The following is a 25,377-nucleotide window of genomic DNA, read 5'->3' as shown; positions in this document are numbered from 1 at the left end:
ACAGCTCCAATTCGACCCCTAGCTTGGGAACCTCCATATGCCGCAGGAGCGGCCCCAGAAATGGCAAAAAGACAAAAAGACAAAAAGACAAAATAAATAAATAAATAAATAAATAAAAATAAAAATAGAAATAACCTATGTTTTACACACCTTCACACCATGCACAAAAATAAACTCAAAATGGCTTAAAGACTTAAACATAAGACAAGACACCATAAAACTCCTAGAAGAGAACATAGGCAAAACATTCTCTGACAACGTACAGATGTTTTCTTAGGTCAGTCTCCCACAGCAATAGAGATGAAAACAAAAATAAACCATGGGACCAGATCAAACTTACAAGTTTTTGCACAGCAAAGGAAACCATAAAAAAAAAAAGAAAAGATAACCTATGGAATGGGAGAAAATAGTTGCAAATGATCCAGCTGACAAGGGCTTAATCTCCAAAATATACGAACAACTTATACAACTCAACAACAACAAACCAAACAACCCAATTGAAAAATGGGCAGAAGATCTAAATAGACATTTCTCCAAGAAGACACATGGATGGCCAGCAGGCACATGAGAAACTGCTCAACATCACTAATTATTAGAGAAATACAAATCAGTGAAGTCCCACCTCACACCAGTCAGTATGGCTATCAGTAATAAGTCTATAGTGTTCCTGTTGTGGCTCAGCAGAAACGATATCAACTAGGAACCATGAGGTTGCAGGTTCGATCCCTGGCCTCGATCAGTGGGTTGGGGATCCGGTGTTGCCATGGGCTGTGGTGTAGGCCAGCAGCTGTAGCTCCAATTAGACCCCTAGCCTGGGAACCTCCATATGCCATGGGTGTGGCCCTAAAAAGCAAAAAATAATAACAAATGCTGAAGAGGGTATGGAGAGAAGGGAACACGCCTACATTGTTGGTGGAAATGTAAATTGGTACAACCATTATGGAAAACAGTATGGAGGGTCCTCAGAAAACTAAATGAAGAACTACCATATCATCCAGTAATCCCACTCCTGGGCATACATCCAGACAAAACTATAATTCAAAAAGATAAAAAACAAAAAGATACATGCACCTCTATGTTCACTGTGGCATTATTCACAATAGCCAAGACATGGCAACAACCTAAATGTTCATTGACAGAAGAACGGTTTAAGATGTGGTACATGTACACAATGGAATACTACTTAGCCGTAAAGAAGAGCAAAATAATGCCATTTGCAGTAACATGGATAGAACGAAAGACTCTCACACTATGTGAAGTCAGAAAGAGAAGGACAAATAACATGATATCACTTATATGTGGAATCTAAAATGTGGCACAAAGGAACCTGTCTACGAAACAGAAACAGACTCACAGACACAAAGAACAGACTTGTGGCTGCTGAGGTGGAGGCAGTGGGACAGACCGGGAGTCTGGGGTTAGCAGACACAAACTAGTACATTTGAGGTGTATAAGCAATGAGATCCTACTGCACAGCACAGGGAACGATATCCAATTTCTAAGGACGGAACATGATGGAAGATAATATGAGAAAAAGAGTGTGTGTGTGTGTATACACACACACACACACACACACACACACGACTGGTTTAATCTGCTGTACATCAAGGAATTGACACAGCATTGTATATTAACTACACTTTAATAAAAAAATGTTAAATACGTAAAAAATACTGTTTTACTTTAGATAATAGTGAAAAGAAAAAAAACTTGGAAGAAAGAGAATTACATTCAACTGAGAAATCTCCATTTGTTGAGCCTGATGATGATGATTTTGATATAGATTTTGTTCTACTTTCTCCAGAAGAAAAAAGGATTTCTGCCTCTTCTAACTCTTTAAAATGCTTTAGGTAAAATAGCTAATTCATACACTTTATTTTGATAAAGTTGTTATCAAAATAAACATAAGGGGGGGTTCCCTGGTGGCTCAACGGGTTAAAGATATGGTGTTGTCCCTGCTGTGGTGCAGGTTTGATCCCTGGCCCGGGAATTTCCACATGCCGTGGGCACAGACAAAAGAAAACTAAGTGGACAGAAGGGTAATGAACTCCTACATGCCCATCACCCATACACACATCACAAAATCCTCACTTCACCATTCTAGAAGTCAACCTCCCGAAACAGTGATATTTTAATGTTGTTATTTCTTCTTCATTTATTAGCTGAAATACTTCTATCAAGAGAAATGTTCTCTGATCTACTATTTTGTTATGCAGTAGTCAACTGAAAAGGAAAGGATGGGATAAATGTTAGATTCTTTTCCTTTATTAGTTTTCAAAATAATGGGTTCATTCTCTAACAAGCTCTAGTGGTGGTCAATTCTTTCTTTCAGTATTATTATAAACTCATGGATTAAACATATTAGGTATGTTTCAATCCAATACAGTTATCTTTTTTTTTTTTTTTTTTTTTTTTGTATTTTTGCCGTTTCTTGGGCCACTCCCACGGCATATGGAGGTTCCCAGGCTAGGGGTCGAATCCAAGCTGTAGACTCCGGCCTACACCAGAGTCACAGCAACGTGGGATCTGAGCCGTGTCTGCAACCTACACCACAACTCACGGCAATGCCGGATCCTTAACCCACTGAGCAAGGCCAGGGATCGAACCCCCGACCTCATGGTTCCTAGTCGGATTCGTTAACCACTGCGCCATGATGGGAACTCCCAGTTATCATTTTTATTGATTCTCAAACTGTTTCATGTTTGACTAGTTGGAGCCTTTTCAAGTTGACTCTTCAGTTCTTTCACACAAACTTAGTAGTCTTTGAGAGCTTCCTTACTATCTGGAATGAAAAGATACCCCAGACTTATCTTGTGCATTTTTTTTGCCCCAGACTCAGCATCAGCCATTTTCCCAAAGAGCCTTGATTTTTAAAAAAAAATTTTTATGGAAGTTCTCAGGTCAGGAACTGAATCCAAGCCACAGGTGCTACCTACACTGCAGCTGTAGCAACACCAGATCCTTTAACCCACTGCACCAGGCCGGAGATCAAACCCAGGCCTCTGCAGAGACCAGAGCTACTACAGTTGGTTTCTAAACCCACGGCATCACAGTCAGAACTCCAATTTTTAATTTTTTTTTTTTTTTAAGTGGAGAATATTTTAAGACCACAGTCCCTGCATGTCCAAAGGCACCTCCATACTTTGCATCCAGTTTAAAAGCACTGACCTTTCACTGGTATGCTCTGTCCAAGGTCCTGTCGAATATGGAAGTTTTTCACAGGATAAATGATAGAGTGAAGTCACACTTCAGTTCTCTCAGAATTTCAACCTCAACCAATTAGATGGCTGACATGGAGGCAGAGGCACATAGACCTTCAGTCTTAAGACACAAAGCAGGACAAACTAGCCTATGGTATCATTACTTAACATTTTCTCACATTCCTTCTAAGTTTTTGTTGTTCCTATCGCATCCTTCGACAAATTTTTTATATTTTATTTATTTTGGGGTCAAAACTAGTCATGATATTCTAATAGAGATCTGTAACATTATCAAACCATTAGCATGGTTTGATATGTATATTTAGCCATCTCAATATTACATATGTTTGATTAAGTATTTCATAACTGTAGTGATACATTACAGACTCACAGTTAGCATGTAGTCAACCTTAACCCTGGAGACCCTTTCCTACTTTGAAGCTACACTGCTCTTTGGTTTAGTCTTCAGAGTGGTATCCTCTAGTCATAGTCCAAAACATGGTAGCAAATATACAGTTTTCTTACTCAATATCCTTCAATGGGAATGCTTTTAAGAAGTTGGTGAGTACTGAGAAGCAAAAAATATCAATAAAATTGTCTGACCCAAGACATTGTTCATCAACAGGAGAGATCACTGATATAAAATTAAAAGAAGGAGTTCCCATCGTGGCACAGTGGTTAACAAATCCAACTAGGAACAATGAGGTTGTGGGTTCGATGCCTGGCCTCGCTCAGTGGGTTAAGGATCTGGCGTTGCCATGATTTGTGGTGTAGGTTGCAGACAAGGGTCGGATCCCACGTTGCTGTGGCTGTGGTATAGACTGGCAGCTACAGTTCCGATTGGACCCCTAGCCCAGGAACCTCTATATGCCGTGGGTACAGCCCTAGAAAAGACCAAAAAAAAAAAAAAAGAGAGAGAGAGAGAAATAAATGGAAAATAAATAGAGACTAATGAAAGGTTTCACAATACAAAAAGAGGAAGAACAAAGCAATGAGAATCCAGAAAACCTCAAAGAATAAACCTCTGAATTAGACTTAACACAAAAATCACAAGTATAATTTAGAAACTTTATTAAAATTTTCTTTCACATGCATAGAGTTATCATGCCACTGCAAAATAATATAAATAAGTAAAAAGCTGAATGAACACTGTAAAAAATTTATTGAACAAAACAAATTAGAAAGCCATATCCACATAAAGAAAGAACAAATAAATCAGTGAAAAGAAGTTATGAGAGAATGATAATAATCCAGGGCTGGAATATAAAAAGTATATCCAGCAAATGAGACATCTTAAAGCAGTAAAAGAAACCAAATGCAAAGAGTAAATGCTTAAAGGAGTCCTATCTCAACAGTGTCTTGAACAAATAACAAGAATTTAGGCTGGAAACTGAGAAGACCTTTATTTGCCAACCAGATTATGACACTAAGAAGTAGTCTTATGAAACCGAACTAAAAGGAAATACTTAAAAGAAAAATCCTACAAGTGGCTAAGCAAGAAAAATGTCACACTTACAGTAATAAACAGAATTACCTCTGACTACTTCTCTGATCTTAAGCATATGTCTTGATACTTTTACCTAAGTATATAACGGTATAAACATTCAAATCAAGGTACATTTCTATGGAGTTCCCATTGTGGCTCAGCAGTAAACGAACCCGACTAGCATCCATGAGGACTCGGGTTTGATCCCTGGCCTCACTCAGTGGGTTAAGGATCCATCATTGCCATGAGCTGTGGTGTAGGTTGCAGATGCAGCTCGGATCTGCGTTGCTGTGGCTCTGGCGTAGGCTGGCGGCTATAGCTTCAATTCGATCCCTAGCCTGGGAACCTCCATATGGTGCAGGTGTGGCCCTAAAAAGACCAAAAAGATAAATAAATTTTAAAAAAGCTGCATTTCTAGCACTTCAATATGCTTTCTCAGTTAATACACTCCAGATGTAACCACTATCTGACTTTACCACTGTAAATTAGTTTTGTCTATTCTTGAACTTTTTTTTTTTTTTTTTTTTTTTTTTTTTTTTTTTGTCTTTTTGCTATTTCTTTGGGCCGCTCCCACGGCATGTGGAGGTTCCCAGGCTAGGGGTCGAATCGCAGCTGTAGCCACTGGCCTACACCACAGCCACAGCAACGCAGCATCCGAGCCGCATCTGCAACCTACACCACAGCTCACGGCAACGCCGGATCATTAACCCACTGAGCAAGGGCAGGGACCGAACCCGCAACCTCATGGTTCCTAGTCGGATTCGTTAACCCCTGCGCCACGACGGGAACTCCTTTGAACTTTTTTTCTAACGGCAGTACCTACAGCATATGGAAGATCCTGGGCCAGGGACTTAATCTGAGCCGCAGCTGCATCCTAGGCTACAGCTATGGCAATGCTGGATCCTTTAACCCACTGTGCCAGGCCAGAGGAATCAAACCGGCACTTTTCACAACCACCCAAGCTGCTGCAGTCAGTTCTTAACCCACTGCACCACAGCAGGAACTCCTATTCTTGAACTTTTTGATTCACATATATGGAATCACATAGTATGTATTATCAATGCATATTTGAAACGGCATCTGTCAAACTCAAGTCTTTTTTTTTTTTTTTTTTTTTTTTGCTTTTTAGAGCTGTACCTGTGGCATATGAAGTTCCCAGAGTAAGGGTAGGGGTTGAATTGGAGCTGCAGCTACCGGCCTATGCCACAGCCACAGCAACACCAGGTCAGAGCCAAGTCTGTGACCTGCACCACAGCACACGGGCGCACTGGATCCTTAACCCACTGAGTGAGGCCAGGGATCAAACCCGCATCCTCATGGATCCTAGTTGGGTTCGTTACCACTGAGCCACAATGGGAATTCCTCAAGTAATTTCTAATAGATACATTAAAACATAATATTTGAAGTACTTAAAAATCAAGACCCAATACAACATCTTATATTTTACAATGGGGGGATTCCATTAAAAATAGGAGCAAAAATGAGACTGTTATCTTATTTTCTCTCTAATGTTGGACACTCTTGCCAATGCAAAAATATTCAAAAAAGGGAAATACTTAGAAGAGATGAGAATATCATTACACGTAGACAATTTGATTATATACCTACACAATCCCAAGAAGATCAGTCATAACAACAGATAATTAAAACTTCAGTAAAGTGGGTAAATAAAAGATAAATATAAATCCACAAAAGTCAAATGTATTCCCATATAGTAGTAATAACTAACTAGAAAATACAATTTTTAAAAAGCATTGAATAACGAGAGCAATGAAATATATTAAATGACTACCAATCAACCTAACAAAAGCCATACATCTTCATGATATAAAAAAAAAATGACCAAATATTACTGGGGGAAATAAAGAAAGATATGGATAGAGAAATAGTTCATGTTCTTAAATGAAAGGTTCAAATATCACAAAGATAATGGTTCTTTATAAATTAATGTGAATTTAACAAAATTCCAATTAAAACACCAAAAGGATATTTCACAACACCCAACAAAAACACTTCTACAATTCATTTGACAATAGACGCAAAAATTCTCAACAAAATTTTAGCTAACTGAATCCAACAACATGTAAAAAAGATCATACACCACAACCAAGTGAGATTCATCCCGGGTTCACAAGGATGGTTCAACATATGGAAATCAATCAACATCATACACCCCATCAACAAAAGAAAAGTCAAAAACTACGAGATCATCTCAATAGATGCAGAAAAAGCATTTGAAAAAGTCCAACGTCTATTCATGATAAACACTCCCACAAAAGTGGGTATAGAGGGAACATACGTTAACATAATAAAAGCCATTTACAACAAACACACAGCAAATATAATACTCAATGGAGAAAAACTGAAAGCCACCCCACTAAAATCTGGAACAAAACAAGGATGCCCACTCTCACAACTTTCATTCAATAGTATTGGAAGTCCTAGCCACAGCAATCAGAAAAACAAAAGAAATAAAAGATATTCAAAATGGAAAAGAAGAGGTAAAACTGTCACTGTATGCAGATGACATGATAATAATATAGAAAACTCTAAGGACTCAACCCAAACACTACTCGAACTGATCAACATATTTAGCAAAGTAGCAGGATATAAGATTAAAATTCAGAAATCAGTCTCATTTCTGTATACAAACAATGAAATACTAAAAAAGGAACACAAAAGGAATTCCCATGGTGGCTCAGTGGTTAACGAATCCGACTAGGAACCATGAGGTTGCGGGTTCGATCCCTGGCCTTGCTCAGTGGGTTAAGGATCTGGCATTGCAGTGAGCTGTGGTGTAGGTTGCAGACACGGCTCAGATCCCACGTTGCTGTGGCTCTGGCGTAGGCCGCTGTGGCTCTGGCGTAGGCCGGCGGCTACAGCTTGGATTTGACCTCTAGCCTAGGAACCTCCATATGCCGCAGGAGCGGCCCAAGAAAAATGGCAAAAAGACAATTAAAAAAAAAAAAAAAAAAAAAAAGGAACACAAAAATACATTATCTTTTAAAATTGCACCCCAAAAAATCAAATACCTTGGAATAAATCTGACCAGGGAGGTGAAAGACTTATATGCAGAGAACTATAAAACATTAATCAAGGAAATTAAAGAAGACATAAAGAAATACAAAGATATTCCATGTTCATGGATTGGAAAAATTACTATTGTAAAAATGGCCATACTACCCAAAGCAATCTACAGATTCAATGCAATCCCTATCAAATTACCCATGACATTTTTCACAGAACTAGAACAAACAATCCAAAAATTTATATGGAACCACAAAAGACCCAGAATTGCCAAAGCAATCCTGAGGAACAAAAACCAAGCAGGAGGCATAACTCTCCCAGACTTCAGGCAATATTACAGAGCCACAATAATCAAGACAGTGTGGTACTGGTACCAAAACAGACATACAGACCAATGGAACAGAATAGAGAGCCCGGAAATAAACCCAGTCACCTATGGTCCATTAATCTTCAACAAAGGAGGCAAGACTATAAAATGGGAAAAAGATAGTCTTCTCAGCAAGTGGTGCTGGGAAAACTGCACAGCCACATGTAAATCGATGAAACTGGAACACACTCTCACACCGTTCACAAAAATAAACTCAAAATGGCTTAAAGACTTAAAGGTAAAACAAGACACCATCAAACTCCTAGAAGAGAACAGGCAAAACATTCTCTGACATCAACCTTACAAATGTTTTCTCAGGTCAGTCTCCCAAAGCAACAGAAATAAAAGCAAAAATAAACCAATGGGACCTAATCAAACTGACAAGCTTTTGCAAAGCAAAGGAAACCATAAAAACAAACAAAAAGACAATTTACAGAATGGGAGAAAATAGTTTCAAATGATGCAATTGACAAGGGCTTAATCTCTAAAATATATAAACAACTTATACAACTCAAGAGCAAAAAAGCCAACGACCCAATGGAAAAATGGGCAGAAGACCTGAATAGACATTTCTCCAAAGGAAGATATACAGATGGCCAAGAAGCACATGAAAAAATGCTCAACATCACTGATTATTAGAGAAATGCAAATCAAAACAACCATGGCCATCATTAAGTACATAAATAACATGCTGGAGAGGGTGTGGAGAAGAGGAAAACCTCCTGCACTGTTGGTGGGAATGTAAATTAGTACAACCACTATGGAGAACAGATGGAGGTACCTCAGAAAACTAAATATAGAACTACCATATGACCCAGCAACCCCACTCTTAGGCATATATTCAGACAAAACTTTCCTTGCAAAAGACGCATGCACCCTCATGTTCACTGAAGCACTATTCACAATAGCCAAGACATGCAAACAACCTAATGTCCATCAACAGATGACTAGATTAAGAAGATGTGGTATAGGAGTTCCCATTGTGGCGCAACAGAACAGATTCAACTAGAAACCATGAGGTTGTGGATTCAATCCTTGGCCTCACTCAGTGAGTTGAGGATCCAGTGTTGCCATAAGCTGTGGTGTAGGTCACAGATGCGGCTCAGATCTGGTGCGGCTGTGGCATAGGTCAGCAGCTACAGCTCCAATTAGATCCCCAGCCTGAGAATTTCCATATGCTGTGGGTGTGGCCCTCAAAAGAGAGACAAAAAAAAAAAAAAAAAAAAGATGTGGCGCGCACACACACAGGAATACTACTTAGCCATAAAAAAGAACAAAATAATGCCATTTGCAGCAACATGGATGGAACTAGAGACTCTCATATTAAATGAAGTAAGTCAAAAAGAGAAAGACAAATACCATATGATATCACTTATATCTGGAATCTAATATACGGCACAAATGAACCTTTCCACAGAAAAGAAACTCATGGACATGGAGAACAGACTTGTGGTTGCTGAGGGGGAGAGGGTGGGATGGATTGGGAATTTGGGGTTAATAGATGCAAACTACTGCCTTTGGAATGGATAAGCAATGAGATTCTGCTGTGTAGCACTGGGAGCTATATCTAGTCACTTATAATGGAGCATGATAATGTGAGAAAAAATAATATATACATATATGTGTGACTGGATCACCTTGCTGTACAATAGAAAATTAAAAGAACACTGTAAACCAGCTATAATGGAAAAAATAAAAATCATTAATTATAAGATTAAAAAAAATAAAAAAATTCACTTGACAAAAGCACGAGACAAGCGTATTAAATAGCAATGGGGTGGAAACTAGCATTAGAAATATTATAATCATATTAAATGGAACAGTAATTTAAATGGCATGGTACTCACCTTTAAAAAAGAAAAACCTAGCTCCAAAATATAATGTTTAATATGTAATGAGAGACACATAACAAACTAGGGAAAATAATCAATATTTAACAAATGTTATTGGAATAATCAGTAAGCAATATATTTTAGATCAGGAGTTGGGAAACTATGAGTCATAGGCCAAATCTGGCCTGCAGCCCATTTTTGAAAATAAAAGTTTTACTGAAACACAACCATGCCCATTTGCTCACAGACTTCCGATGGTTGCTTTAAGCACCCAGTAGGTAATTACAACAGAGAATGTCTAGTCTGCAAAGCCTGAAATATTTGCTATCTAGCCCTTTACAGAAAAGCCTTGTTGACAATTGCTCTAGATTATTGCTGGATAAAATAAGAAATTATTAAATATCCTAAGTCTCTTACAGGAAGTTAAATGAAACCACAAGCCCCCAAATCACCTCAACACAATTATTATTATTATATTATTTTTTGTCTTTTTAGGGCCGCACCCATGGCATATGCAGGTTCCCAGGCTAGGGGTCTAATCAGAGCTGTAGCTGCCGGCCTATGCCAGAGCCACAGAACGCCAGATCCTAGCTGAATCTGTGACCTACACCACAGCTCACAGCCATGCCAGATCCTTAACCCACTGAGCAAGGCTGGGGTCGAACCCACAACCTCACGATTCTGAGTAAGATTTGTTTCTGCTGCGCCACAACGGGAACGCCCATCAACACTATTATTATTATTATTATTATTATTATTGCTTTTCAGGGCTGAACCCACAGCATATGGAGGTTTCCAGGCTAGGGGTCGAATCAGAGCTGTAGCTGCTGGCCTATGCCACAGCCACAGCCATACCAGATCCTTAACCCACTGATCAAGGCCAGGGATCGAACCTACATCTTCATGGTTGCTAGTCAGATTCATTTCTGCTGAGCCACGACAGAAACTGCTCAAAACAATTTTTATTACCTACATAATCAAAAAAAAAAAAATTCAAGTCATGAATTTAGATTAAAGTAGTTCTAACTCCAAGACACCTGGCAGAAGCAAATGCAAAAATGTCTCTGGAGGATTATCCCTGATCTTAGGCCTTAAATAGTTTCCACAACAAGACAATGGAGCAAGCACAGACAAAAATAGCTAAGCACACAAGGAAACTAGGTACCAGGAATGAGAACTAGTTGTAACAGAAACAGTCAAACAGTATCAGACATCAGATAAGGCAATTAAACTTATGTTTACAAAAATAAAGGCAAAGCTTGGAAATACCTGCAGTAAACAGAAAACTATAAATTTGACCTTGCCAACCAAACTGCTGGGGATGAAAGATACAATAACCAAAATTCAGAATTCAGCAGGTGGATTTACCAGTAGACTATGGACTATACACAGCTAAAGAGATAACTAGCAAACAGGGGAGAATCAGAAGTAAGTGTCCAGGATCTGTCTCCAAGGATTTCTCACATTCCTACACAGGCCAAGCCTTCTGAGCAAAGGACATGTTAAGCAGCAAATGGTCTCAGCACCTAGAGATACTGTATTCCTTTGGAAAGACCTGGAGTTACCCCTCCAGAGATGTCTCACAGTAGTTAAGAGGAAACCCTTTCTTTTCTCTCCCTGGAGACCTTGCCCTACATTCAGCATTATAAACCTCAAGGCCTCTTCCCCTCTCACCTACATTTGAAAGTAGAAAGTAATCTCTTTGGAAAGAAGTGCAGATGTGCCAGTTCTCAGAGTCTCTGAATTTGGGGGGTCCTTCCCCATGACGCACTCAATTGTATGCACATGTATCATCTAGCCCTCATCACATCACCTTGTGGGAGTCAGAGTACAGGGAGTAGGTGTGAGATATTCCTGTGATAAATCAACCGTATTTCTGACCAGGGGTCTTGCGTCCTGGCAGTACACGTGTAAGTGTGTGTGTGTTTGTATAAATATCTGTAAGAAGCTAACTTGTCAGATTAGAAGCAGGGTAAATTTTAAGAGCCTTCATAGTTTCTGACTTAATAGATGTATACACAGAAAAAAGAAAACACATGGAAAATATGAGAAGTTAAAAGATATGGAAGCTAAAGTAAGAAAGTTTGACATAAATCTAGCTTAGGAATCTAGTTACAGAAAAAGAGGAGAACTTGGGACAGAATATTTGAAATGGTAACAGCTGGGAAGTTTCCAGAATGAAAGAGACACGAATCCTCAGATTCAAGAAAATAGTACTGATAAATGCTACAATAATGATGAAACTTGGAATATTATAGTTGGATAAGCAAACCTATAGAGAGCAGGATTAATGACTGACTGGGGCAAGGGCTGCTGGTTAGATTGAGGGGTGATGGCTAGGGGTATGAAGTTTCTCTGGGCTGATGAAGTTATTCCAAAAGTGAATGTGGGGGGTTCCTACTGTGGCCCAGTGGGTTAATGATCCAGCTTGTCTCTGTAGCAGCACTGGTTTCATCCCCCACCTGGTGAGGTGAGTTAAGGATCTCATGTTGCCACAGTGGTGGCAAAGGTTGAAGTTTTGCCACCAAAGGACTCGGATTTGATCCTTGGCCTGGAACTTCTATCAATAGAGATTCTTAATTTATTCAGTGGGTTGTAATCCATTACTGTCATTATTTACATTGATGCTCAAATTGTTTCTTTCTTTTGTTGTTTAAGGGCTGCACCCATGGCATATGGAAGTTCCCAAGCCAGGAACTGAATCCAAGCTGCAACTCTGGATCCTTTAGCTCACTCCGCTGGCCAGGATCAAACTTATGCCTCCATCACAACCAGAGCCACTGAAGTTGGATTTTTTTTTCTTTTATGGCTGCACCTGTGGCATATGGAAATTCCCAGGCTAGAGGTGGAATCAGAGTTACAGCTGCCGACCTACACCACAGCCATAGCAATGCCAGATCCTCAACCAAGCAAGGCCAGGATCAAACCCACATCCTCATGATACTAGTTGGATTTGTTACTGCTGAGCCCCAACAGGAGCTCCAGGATATTTTATTTTTAAGGTTGATTAATATGAGGCTTTTTTTTTTTTTTTTTTTTTTTGCTTTTTAGGGCCACATCCATGGCATATGGAGGTTCCCAGGCTAGGAGGCTAATCAGAGCTACTACAGCTGCCAGCCTACACCACAGCCACAGCAACACTAGATCCGAGCCAAGTCTGCGACCTACACCACAGCTCACGGCAACACCAGATCCTTAACCCACGGAGCAAGGCCAGGGATCAAACCCGCAACCTCATGGTTTCTAGTCAGATTCATTTCCGCTGCGCCACGATGGGAACTCCTGAGCCATTTTTATGGATGTAAAATGCACACCTGAGAAGATATATTATTACTGGACTAATCCTGCTACCTTTCCATAGGTTTTATTTTTTTATTTTATTTTATTTTGGTCTTTTCTAGGGCTACACCCGCAGTATATGGAGGTTCCCAGGCTAGGGGTCTAATTGGAGCACCAGAGCCACAGCAACACCAGATCCAAGACACATCTGCGACCTACACCACAGCTCACAGCAATGCCAGATCCTTAACCAACTGTGCGAGGCCAGGGATTGAACCCACAACCTCATGATTCCTAGTCAGATTCATTAACCACTGAGCCACGACAGGAGCTCCTAATTTTTCAAGCAAAAAAAAAAAAAAAAAAAAATGAGGGAAAGAGAGATGGATCTAGAAAATCCTCATGTTTGGAAATAAAGAAATATACTTCTTTTAAAAACCATAGATCAGGAGTTCCCGTCATGGCGCAGTGGTTAACGAATCCGACTAGGAACCATGAGGTTGCGGGTTCGGTCCCTGCCCTTGCTCAGTGGGTTGCTGTGAGCTGTGGCAGACGCGGCTCGGATCCCGCGTTGCTGTGGCTCTGGCGTAGGCTGGTGGCTACAGCTCGGATTCAACCCCTAGCCTGGGAATCTCCATATTCCGCGGGAGTGGCCCAAAGAAATAGCAAAAAGACAAAAAACAAAAAACAAAAAAAACCCCATAGATCAAATAAGATTACAGAGTGCACATTAGAATATATTTCTGAACTGAACAATAATGAGTCTACATATAAAAAACTTGTGAAGTGCAACTAAAGAAATAATTACAGGAGTTCCCGTTGTGGTGCAGCAGAAAGAAACCTGACTAGTACCCATGAAGATGTGGGTTTGATCCTTGGCCTTGCTCAGTGGGTTGGGGATCAGGCATTGATTGCCATGAGCTGTGCTGTACATCACATATAAAGCTTGGACCCCGTGTTGCTGTGGCCGTGGTGTAGGCTGGCAGCTGTAGTTCTGAATCAACCCCTAGCCTGGGAACTTCCACATGCTACAGGTGCAGCCTTAAAAAGCAAAAAAAAAAAAAAAAAAGCAAAAAAAAAAAAGAAGTAATTACAGGGAAATATACAGCCTTAATTATGAGAAAAGACAGATGAAAATGAATGAACAGAAAGTATCTCTCATATCTTTTTCACGTGGAAATGAAAAACAAAATAAGCCCAAAGAGAACAGAAAAAAAAGGAAATTATAAAGAGCTAAAATGATACACATATAATAGAATCAATAAACCAAGTTTGTTCTGTGAAAAGACTTATTAAAAACAAGAGAAAAGATACAAATAAGTCAATATCAGGACTAAAGGAAGAAAATTAACTACATATACTAGAGACGTTAAAATACAGTAATAGGTTGTCACAAACAACTGTGTTAATAAAATTTAAAAGTTAGACAAAAGGGGCAAATTTCTTTACGAAGTTACTTATCAAAACTCATATAAAAAGAAATAGAAAACCTAACAGCCTTTATAGCCAGTTTAAAAAAAAAAAATCTGTGGTTAAAAATCTACCTATAAAGATAGCATCAACAGTAGAGAGCTGGTTAATTCTTCTGAGCAATTATGACAGTATCCCAGTTTTTAAATTTAAAATTTATTTAAAATTCCAATTTTATGAATGATTCCAAAGTACAGAAAGACCCAACCTCCCAATTCACTCTATGACGCTAGCATAATTTTGGTACAAAATTCTGCAAAGGCAGTGAAAAACTATAGGCCAATTCTTATGCATAAATGTAGCTACAAAAAAATCCCAAACAATATGTTACCAAACCAAATCCAGCCATGTATAAAATATACTATGTCCAAGTTGTATTGTCTCAGGAATCATGATTGGTAACCTTTTAAAAAATCAATTAATATAGTTTGATAAATTATTAAAGCAGAAAAATCATGATTTTTCTCAAGAGCTGCAGAATAATAAAATCAACTATGCATTCACAATGAAATACAATCATGATGAAAACTCTTATCAAATAAGCAATAATAGGGAACTTCCCTAATCCTACAAAGGCGATACATAATTTAAAAATTAACAAACCTCCAGTAAGATGAAATTTAGAAAGCTTTCATTTCATTTCATTTTTTTGCTTTCTAGTAAAGGGCTGCACCTGTGGCATATGGAAGTTCCCAGGCTAGGGGTTGAATCATTGCTACAGGGGCCGGCCTACACCACAGCTCACAGCACACTAGATCCTTAACCTGCTGAGCAAGGCCAGGGATCAAACCCGTGTCCTCATGGATACTAGTCGGGCTCGTTACTGCTGGGCCACAATAGAAACTTCCAGAAAGCTTATCATTTTAGATCAGGAGCAGTACAAGGATGCCTACCCTCCTTACTTCCATATGATATGCCCTGGAAGCTTAAGCCAGAGCAGGAAGGCAAGAACAGTACATAAAAGGTACAAGAACAGGAAAGAAGCAAGAACATTAACATTAACAAGTGATACAATTTGTATACAGAACAACTAAAAGTATCTTCAGATTAATGGAGGCTCAAGAGGCTGTGAAGGGCAAAGGAAGCAGATTCTTTCCCAGAGCTTCCAGAAAGGCACGCAGCCTTACCAATACCTTGAATTTACCCCAGTGAGACTCATTCAACTTTGCAGCTATAGAACTGTAAGATAATAAATCTGTGCTGTTTTCAGCCACTGAATTTGTGGTAATCTGCTACAGCAGAAAACTAGTGCAGTGAGTTTAGGGAGACTGCTGGATATGAGATCAATACATAAAAATTAATTCTACAGAACGAAATAATGCCATTTGCAGCAACATGGATGGAACTAGAAACTCTCACACTGAGTGAAGTAAGTCAGAAAGAGAGAGACAGACACCATATGATATCACTTGTATCTGGAATCTAATAGAAGGCATAAGTGAACCTTCCTCCCACAGAAAAGAACATCACGGACTTGGAGAATAGATTTGTGGTTGCCGAGGGGGAGGGAGTAGGGTAATTTGGGAGCTTGGGATTGATACAAACTATTGCCTTTGGAATGGATGAGCAATGAGATCCTGCTGTGTAGCCCTGGGAACTATGTCTAGTCACTTACGATGGAGCAGGATAATGTGAGAAAATAGAATGTGTACATGTATGTGTAACAGTAGAAAAAAAACTGTGTTGGGGAAATAACTATTAAAAAATAATAACAAAAATTAATTATATTTTTATATACCAGCAATATTTAGAAAATAAAATTTCAGAAAACTTACCACTCACAATGGCATACAAATTTAAATATTAAAAATAGTAAATCTACCAAACTATCTCCATGACTATTCAAAAAATTATAAATAATTAAAAGAAATTAAGGAAAAAGACAAATATGTGAACCATAGTCATGACTGGAAGACAATATTATCAAGACGCCAATTCTTCCCAAATTGATCTATAACTTCAGGCAACTCCAATCCAAATTTTATTTTTCCCCCCTGGAAGAACTTAATAACTGAGTGTAAAATTTATATGGAGATGCAAAATTCTAAAAATAGTCAATATACTACTAAAGAACTACAAGATGAGAAAACTTGCTCTGACAGACATAAAAGGACTTAACTAAAAATCTTTAAAAGCAATGAGATATTGATGTAAGGACAGGCAAACAGACCAGTGGAACAAGCAAGCCAACGTACAGACACTTAATTTATGACAAAAGTGGCACTAGAGAGCACTAGGGAAGGAGTCTTCTTAGTAAATGGTGCTGCGACATTAGATATCTACATGGGGAAGAAATTAAATTTAAACCCTACTTCACTCCATGCACATTAATCACTTTCAAGTGAACTGCAGATCTACATGTAAAGGGCAAAACAATAAATTTTCTGGAAAATACTACAGAAGAATAATTTCCTAACTTCCGAGAGATTTCTCAGGAGTTCCCATTATGGCTCAGCGGGTTAGGAACCTGACTACTGTCCATGAGGATGTAGGTTCCTCCCTGGCCTCATTCAGTGGGTTAAGGATTTAGCATTGCTGCAAGCTGTGGCACAGGCCTACAGCTGAAGCCCAGATTTGACCCCTCACCTGGAAACTTCCATATGCCACAAGTACAGCCCTAAATAGCAAAAAAAAAAAAAAAAAAAAAAAAAAAGATTGCTCAACCAAGAAACAAAAAGGACTAACAAGAAAAAGATTAGAGGAGTTCCCATCGCAGTGCAGTGGTTAACGAATCCAACTAGGAACCATGAGGTTGCGGTTCGATCCCTGCCCTTGCTCAATGGGTTAAGGATCCGGCGTTGCCGTGAGCTGTGGTGTAGGCTGCAGACGCAGTTTGGATCCCGAGTTGCTGTGGCTCTGGCATAAGCCAGTGGCTATAGCTCCAATTCGACCCCTAGCCTGGGAACCTCCATATGCCTTGGGAGTGGCCCAAGAAATGGCAAAAAGACAAAAAAAAAAAAAAAAAAAAAAAAGATTAGAAAATTGAATTACATTTTAATTAATACTCTTTTGTGTGCCAACTAGCTTAAAATAGCACTAAGACTTGAGACACCTGAATATAAAAGAAAGCAAGGTACTGATTAGCACAAAAGTTAGGATAATAGTTATCTTTGGGGTAGAGGATGAGATAGCAGCAGACAAGAGGCTTCTAAGGGTTTTAGCAATGTTCTATTTCTTACCTGGGACATAGGTGTTTGCTTTGATAAATGTCATTAAGCTGCTGTTTCTGCCATCCCCAGAGACCACTCCCTCATGTTCAGTGATGAACAACTTCCAGGACTTGGCATACAGTCCTACTGACAGCTAAGTTTTATTACAGCAACAGACAGTAAGGACACCTCGCCAGATCAGCAAGGAGAAAAGATGAATCAGTCTGCAAGAACCCATGTGTCGGCTTCCTTTGCTCTCTGCCTCCCAGGACAGCACATTCTCTCTCGAGGAAAGTGCAGCTATGTGTGTGCCGTATTTCTGCCCTAGGAAACTCACTACAGATACACTGTCTACGGTTTTTATCCAGGGCTGGTCATATAGGAACTCTTTAACACCAAAATTCCAGATTCTCAGAATGAAAGCAAGTGTTAGTGCCCCAGGTGGGCAAAACAATCTTATCAGCTTATGAAAGGTTTCAAAAGCCAAGTTCCCAGACACCTGCCAAGGGCCAATTTTGTAAGCAGGTCTTTCTAAAGATAAGTCTCAGGCCTCCTATGTTAACTCATTCCTGCACAGCTTATATAGATTTTCCTTGCACATTTCTGTATGAAATATGTTATTTCACAATAAAATGTGTTTTAAAATAGCTGACTACAATTATATTAAATCCATTTTAAAAGCCACAGAGTAGAGGATATCTGCAATACATATACATCTATATATACATATATAACAAATTAACTATTATGTGGAATATAAAAAAATAACTCTTACAAAATAAGAAAACAACAGCTCCATAGAAAAGACAGAAAACTTAAAGAGGCTCTTAAAACAAACATACAAACAAGGTGCTCAACTTCACTAAAAATCCAGGTTATTAAAACCTAAGAAAAAAAATATATATCCATTAGACAAAAATCAAAAACACAACACCAAATATTAGAAAGGGTGTGAGGCAATGGCAAGCCTAATACACTGGTAGGACTGCAACTACTTCTGAAAACAACATGGCACTATATCAGAAAGTGAAATGCACATACTCTGACCCAACAGTCCTACATTTACTTAAATACAAATGTAGGAACATGTGCACCAGGACATATGTATAAGAACACACACAGGAGTTCCCTTTGTGGCTCAGTGGTTAACAAATCCGACTAGGAACCATGAGGTTGTGGGTTCGATCCTTGGCCTTGCTCAGTGGGTTAAGGACCTGGCATTGCCATGAGCTGTGGTGTAGGTTGCAATTGAGGCTCAGATCCTGCGTTGCTATGGCTCTGGCATAGGCCAGTGGCTACAGCTCCAATTAGACCCCTAGCCTGGGGACCTCCATATGCCTCGGGAGTGGCCCAAGAAATAGCAAAAAGACAAAAAAACAAAACAAACAAAAAAACCCCAAAAAATCCCCAAAGGATTAATATTAATAACACATAAAGTTCCTATGAACATATGATCAGGGAATATAAACACACAGTTCACCAAAATATACACACACAAAATAATCTTATGGAAAAATGTTCAACTTTTCTAATAATTAATAGCATGAAGCAACATTTCACACCTGTTAAACCAAGAAGAAAAGTGAAATACTGTGATAATTTACAAGATAAATGACAACCATGAAGACTGAGAAACTACAAGGGTTAATTTAAAATTGAAAAAAATCCACTAAATTATGAGCACATTAGAGTTACAGCTATCTAAGAAATCTGTATGGCCAAAATTTGGAAAATTTTACATTTAAATTTCATGAAAAAATAAAAATGGGTGAAGTGTTTCCAAGACTGCAATATTTTTCTTGACACTGAGAATATGTTTCATTAAGAGAGAGGACTTTTGGAGTTCCTGTCATGGTCCAGCAGTTACCAAATCTGACTAGTATCCATGAGGACACAGGTTTGACCCCTGGCCTTGCTCAGTGGATTGAGGGTCCAGCATTGCCATGAGCTGTGGTGTAGGTTGAAGACCTGGCTCGGATCCCTAGTTGGTGTGGTATAGGCCGCCAGCTGCAGCTCTGATTTGATCCCCAGCCTGGGAACATCCATATGCCGCGGGTGTGGCCCTAAAAAGCAAAAAAAAAAAAAAAAAGAGAGAAAGGACTTTTTTAGGAGTTCCCTTGTGGCTCAGCGGGTTAGGAACCTGACTGGTTTCCATGAGGATGTGAGTGCAATCCCTAGCCTTGCTCAGTGAGGATCAGGCATTGCTGCAAGTTGCGGTATATGTTACAAATGTGGCTCAGCCACAGGTGTTGCTGTGGCTTTGGCACAGGCCTAAAGCTGTGGCTCTGATGTGACCCCTAGTCTGGGAACTTCCACATGCTGTGGGTGCTGCTGTAAAAAAAAAAGAAAGAAAGAAAAAAAGAAAAACAACAACAATAGAGGACTTTTCAGATAAAGTAAATTCGAAAGTTCCTTACTATGCTAGAGAAAAAAGTCCCCATGTCCTAACTCCAAGAACTCCCTTTAGGTGATTTCGACTTGTATTTTCCACTCTATGCCAGAGATCACAGGAGGTACCTGAGAACACAGATGAGCAAGACCTAATTACTCCCCTCAGTGAGCTTCTAGACCAGCATGATATAATAGACATGTCAATAAATAATTACATGAAATGGGGTAGGTCTTATGGCTTCCCAGATGAAGGTAAAACTCAGGAAAATCATAGAGCAGCTTTTCAAAGATCACTGAAATGGACCTTGAAGCACAACTGGAACATTCCAGACAGGGTGAAGGTTGTAAAAGGTAGAATAGCAGGTGGTTAAGTCCTCATGTATCATGCTAAAGGCGATGGAGACCCACAGAGGCTTTTGGCATTTAGCTCCCCAAATCCTGCAATTACCTTGGACCTCTTTGTTCTGTCCTTTCTTCCCTTAAAAGGAACACAGAGATCATAATCCAAAGCAATCTACAGATTTAACACACTTCTTATCAAAATATCCACATTTTTCACATAATTAGAACAAATAATTTTAAAATTCATATGGAACCAAAAGACCTTGAATTGCCAAAGCAACCTTGAGGAAAAAACCAAGGCTCTTTCAGGCTTCAGACTATACTACAAAGCTACAGTAATCAAAACAGCATGATATCGGCACAAAAACACACACAGAGATCAACAAAACAGAGTAGAGAGCCCAGAAATAAAACCACACACCTATGCTCAATTAACCTATAACAAAGGAGGCAAGAACATACATACGATGGAGAAAAGACAGTCTCTTCAACAAGTGGTGCTGGGTAGACAAAAAACCCAGTAAAAAAATGGGCAGAAGACCTGAATAGACATTTTTTCCAAAGGAGACATACAAGCACATGAAAAGATGCTCAACACTGTTAATTATCAGAGAAATGCAAATCAAAACAACTGTAAGATATCACCTCACATCTACTAGAATGGCTGTCATCAAAAAGCCTACAAATAACATTTTGGAGAGGAAGTGGAGAAAAGGGAACTCTTGTACACCATTGACAGGATACAGCCACTATGGAAAACAATATGGAGGTTCCTCAAAAAATAAAAACAGGAGTTCCCTTGTGATGCAGTGGGTTAAGGATCTAGTGTTGTCACTGCAGCAGCTTGGGGTTGCTGCTATGATGCAGGTTTGATTCCTGGCTCAGGAATGTCCATGTGCTGTGGGAATAGTCAGGAAAAAAACCCAAAACCTAAAAACAGAACTACCATATGATAGCAATTCCATTCCTGGATATACATCCAGAAAAAATGAAAATACCAATTTAAAAAGATACATGAACCCTAATGTTCATAAGCAGCACTATTTACAATAGCTAAGACATGGAAGCAACCCAAGTGCCCACCAGACAGGTGAATGGATAAAAAAGAAGTGGTGTATGTATACAAAGGAATATGACTCAGCCATAAAAAAGAATGAAAGCCATTTGGTGTAACATGGGTGGACATAGAGAATACTATGCTTAGTGAAATAAATCAAAGACAAATACTGTATGATATCACTTATGATGTGAAATCTAAAAAATAATACAAACAAATGCATGTGCATACAGTAAAAGACTCACAGATATAGACAAACTATTGAAGGAAGGTTATCAAAGGGGAGAAACAAATTAGGGGTATGGTATTAACAAACTATGTATAAACTAGATAAGTAACAAGGATATATATATTTTTAAATTTATTTTATTGAGGTATGGTTGATTTACAATGCTGTTAGTTTCTGATAGACAGCAAAAGTGAAATATATATATATATTTCTTTTCTATATTTTCCCAGTATGGCTTATTACAGGATATAGTTGAATACAGTTCCTTGTGCTACACAGTAGTTCCTTGTTGTGTATCTATCCTACACATAATTGTTTGCATCTGCCAATCCTAAATTCCCAGTCTATCCCTCTCCCACCCTGCAACCACAATTCTCTATGTCTGTGAGTCTGTTTCTGTTTCGTAGATAAATTTATTTGCGTCACATTTTAAACTCCACTTAAAGTGATATCATATGGATTTTTGTCTCTTTCTGACTTTGAACAGCGCATTAGTCATCATCTTGAAATAACTTTTAATGGAGTATAATCTGCAAAAATGCTGAATCACTACGCTATACATCTGAAACTAACACAATATTGCAAATCAACTATACTTCAATAGAATGTAATGTGTTACATTTAAAATAAATTATAAAAAAATAAATATGTATATTTAACTATTATTATATTTAAGATGTTCATATTTAATTGTATATTATATATATTCTTTTTAACTTTAAATATATCAAACATTTAGAAAAGAACATGAAATAGATACCCAGGTACCCACTAATCAAATTTAAGAAGTTAAACTCCATCCCACTTCTTTTTTAAAAGCTTAAGAGATTTCAGATATATTTAAAATCTTACTCCCCTTATTTCCTTCCCTTCTATCTCTCCTCATGGACAGTAACAGTGACTACCTAAACTGGATGTGTCTAATTCCCCTGTGTATTGTTCTTTTACAACACTAGATTATGGTGTCTGCCCAATTTTTACGCTCTGGGTTTCTTCATTGGTAAAATAAAGGCTACCACTCCTGGTTACTGGGAGGTATAAGGTGATTATCACAGGGACTGACACTGCAAAGAACTCAAGGAGTTCCCCATCGTGGCTCAGTGGAAACGAATCTAATATCCATGAGGATGCGGGTTCAATCCCTGGCCTTGCTCAGTGGGTTTTAAAGATCCGGTGTTGCCCTGAGCTGTGGTGTAGGTCACAGAGGAGGCTCAGATCCCTCGTTGCTGTGGCAGAGGCCAGCCTTTACAGCTCCAAAATGACCCCTAGCCTGGGAACCTCTATATGCCGCAGGTGTGGGCCTAAACAAAACAGAACAAAACAAAACAAAAAGGACTCAAGATCCAGAAATTTCATTTCCTCCTACTAGACTATAAGCTACGTTCTCACAGCAGCCTGGCTAACTAAATGTTGGTTCAATTTAATTCCATTTACTATTCTTCACACAGAATACTCTGCCTCTCCCCATCTCCAATTTCTGGTTTCTCACCCAGTCTCCCTCATTTCTGCCTCTTAATCTTGACAGAGGCACAGGAGTGTTATTTATCCACGCTGGTAGCACCAGGAGCTGTCAGGCACCTTGCTCCATCTCAGGCTCCATTTAGGCGTTCAAAGTTCCAAGTAACCTAAGGGCACCTAAGGTGTACAGGAGAAATCACGTCGTGTAAGATGTTTTGGAGTCAGGCAGTACGTAGTTCAAATCTTATCTCTAGCATTTAACCATCAGATGCTTCTTTTTTTTTTTTTTTTTTTTTTTTGTCTTTTTTTGTTATTTCTTGGGCAGCTCCCGCGGCATATGGAGGTTCCCAGGCTAGGGGTCCAATAGGAGCTGTAGCCACCGGCCTACGCCAGAGCCACAGCAACTCGGGATCCGAGCCGCGCGTCTGAAACCTACACCACAGCTGACGGCAACGCCGGATCGTTAACCCACTGAGCAAGGGCAGGGACAAAACCCGCAACCCCATGGTTCCTAGTCGGATTCGTTAACCACTGCGCCACGACGGGAACTCAACCATCAGATGCTTCTTTGGGATAGAGTCTCCACGCCTAAAATGAGAACAATCGTCTGCTTCTCTGGATGGTGGTAACAGAACCATTATTATGCATATACCAAGTACTCTTTGAAGCACTTACTACAAGTATTAAGTCGTTCGATACTAACAAAAACTCCAGAATGAAGAATAGGTCCTTTCTCTCAAATGACAGAAGGAAACCAAGGCACTTTAAGTAACAGTTGAATCGTCACTGAGCTAGTACTCGAAAGAGCCGGGACTCGAACCCAGGCAACCTGATACAGCCCAAGTCCTTAACCATTTCCCTTTGCTGGGGTATTGTTAAACTACAATTGTTAAGATACAGGGGTGCCAGAGTTCCCGTCGTGGCACAGCTGAAACGAATCTGACTAGGAACCATGAGGTCGCGGGTTCGATCCCTAGCCTCGTTCAGTGGGTTAAGGATCTGGCGTTGCCATGAGCTGTGGTGTAGGTAGTAGAGGCGGCTTGGATCTGGTGTTGCTGTGGCAGTGGCGTAGGCCGGCGGCCACAGCTCCGATTAGACCCCTAGCCTGGGAATCTCTGTAGGCCGCGGGTGCCGCCCTAAAAAGACAGAAAAGACACACACACACACACACACACACAAAGATAAAGGGGGTGCCATGAACGTGGCACATAGAAGACACTCAAAATACCATAGCCTGGCCCATGACTGTGGAAGGCTATAGAAAAAATAGAAGAGTTTTAGTTTTCTCTCGAGAGGTAAACGGGGATAGTGCCAGAGATCAGGGTAGTGACTGCACTGGGCCTGGCATCAGGGGAGGCACTGGAGTACATAAACGAGAACATAAGGGGTGCTAGGCCGGCTCTGCCACAACGCCCTGGGACACCCTGGTAAAGCTCTCCGCCGCCCGCGAGCCTCTGTTTCCCACTCTAAGAACCCACGTGCGTCTGTGCTTTCCTCACAGGCTGCTCCCGGGAAAAGTGGACTCAGCAGGCCTAGCCGGACCGGGTCGGGCAACTGGAGGAACCAGCGAGGGCTTCTTCTCCACCCCCGGGCCAGGTGGCCGAAAATGGGACTGGGCCAGGCGAACCTGCAAAGTACGGGACCACACTCACCTCTCCCACAAGGTCGGAGCGGGCGGAACCAGGATCCAAACTCCCCGCGCCGCCGCAGCCCCCGCGCAGCGCGCCAGCTCACTTCGCGCCTGAGGTCGGCAGATTCCGATTGGCTGCGTCCTGAAGAAGCCGACCAATACCGTCGCCCCGTGGCACCTGTCCCCGCCCCGCTTGGGCTGCTGGGGCGGAGAGAGACACGTATTTCCAAAGTCCAATCAGAGCCGGGAACGCGAGGTCAGGTGACCGCGGTTAAACTCCCTGGCTTCCAGGGCTGGGGAAGGAGGGGGCGGTTCTTTGTTTTTCAGTGTGTCCCACAGTGTTGGTAAAGGCTGAAAATAAAACAGGTGCCTTGGACCAGACTTTGGAGGGACTGAAAACCCCAGAGTTTAAGGAGAGCCTGAGATTTGCCACTTCCCACAGGCCAGGACAAGGTTTTGG

General features: G+C 40.0%; 1 protein-coding gene across 5 annotated transcripts in view; it reads right to left on the bottom strand.

Annotated features, from left to right (window-relative positions):
* The window catches only part of BLM (BLM RecQ like helicase), a 95,097-nt gene extending 70,073 nt beyond the window's left edge, over nt 1-25,024 (bottom strand). For 3 of the 5 annotated variants that reach the window (XR_014808827.1, XM_021097881.2, XM_021097884.2), the window contains exons 1-2: nt 24,940-25,024; nt 23,319-23,464 (exon numbers count right to left, since the gene is read on the bottom strand). Coding sequence is in view for 1 of the 5 variants with exons in the window: in XM_021097881.2 (XP_020953540.1) it covers nt 23,319-23,332 (14 nt within the window). In the remaining 4 variants the exon portion in view is untranslated. The remainder of the gene's footprint in view (nt 1-23,318; nt 23,465-24,939) is intronic. The other 2 variants (XM_021097882.2, XM_021097885.2) reach the window with 1 other exon arrangement.
* Nucleotides 25,025-25,377: the final 353 nt, after the last annotated feature.

The sequence above is a fragment of the Sus scrofa genome, chromosome 7 (assembly GCF_054392235.1).
Source record: "Sus scrofa isolate SSC_HxYL_T2T_F1_AM1 chromosome 7, Sscrofa_HxYL_maternal_Yorkshire_Landrace_v2.0, whole genome shotgun sequence".
NCBI classification, from domain to species: domain Eukaryota; kingdom Metazoa; phylum Chordata; class Mammalia; order Artiodactyla; family Suidae; genus Sus; species Sus scrofa.
The sequence above is the reverse complement of the archived record's forward strand: the minus strand, read 5'-3'. Positions and strand labels throughout refer to the sequence as shown.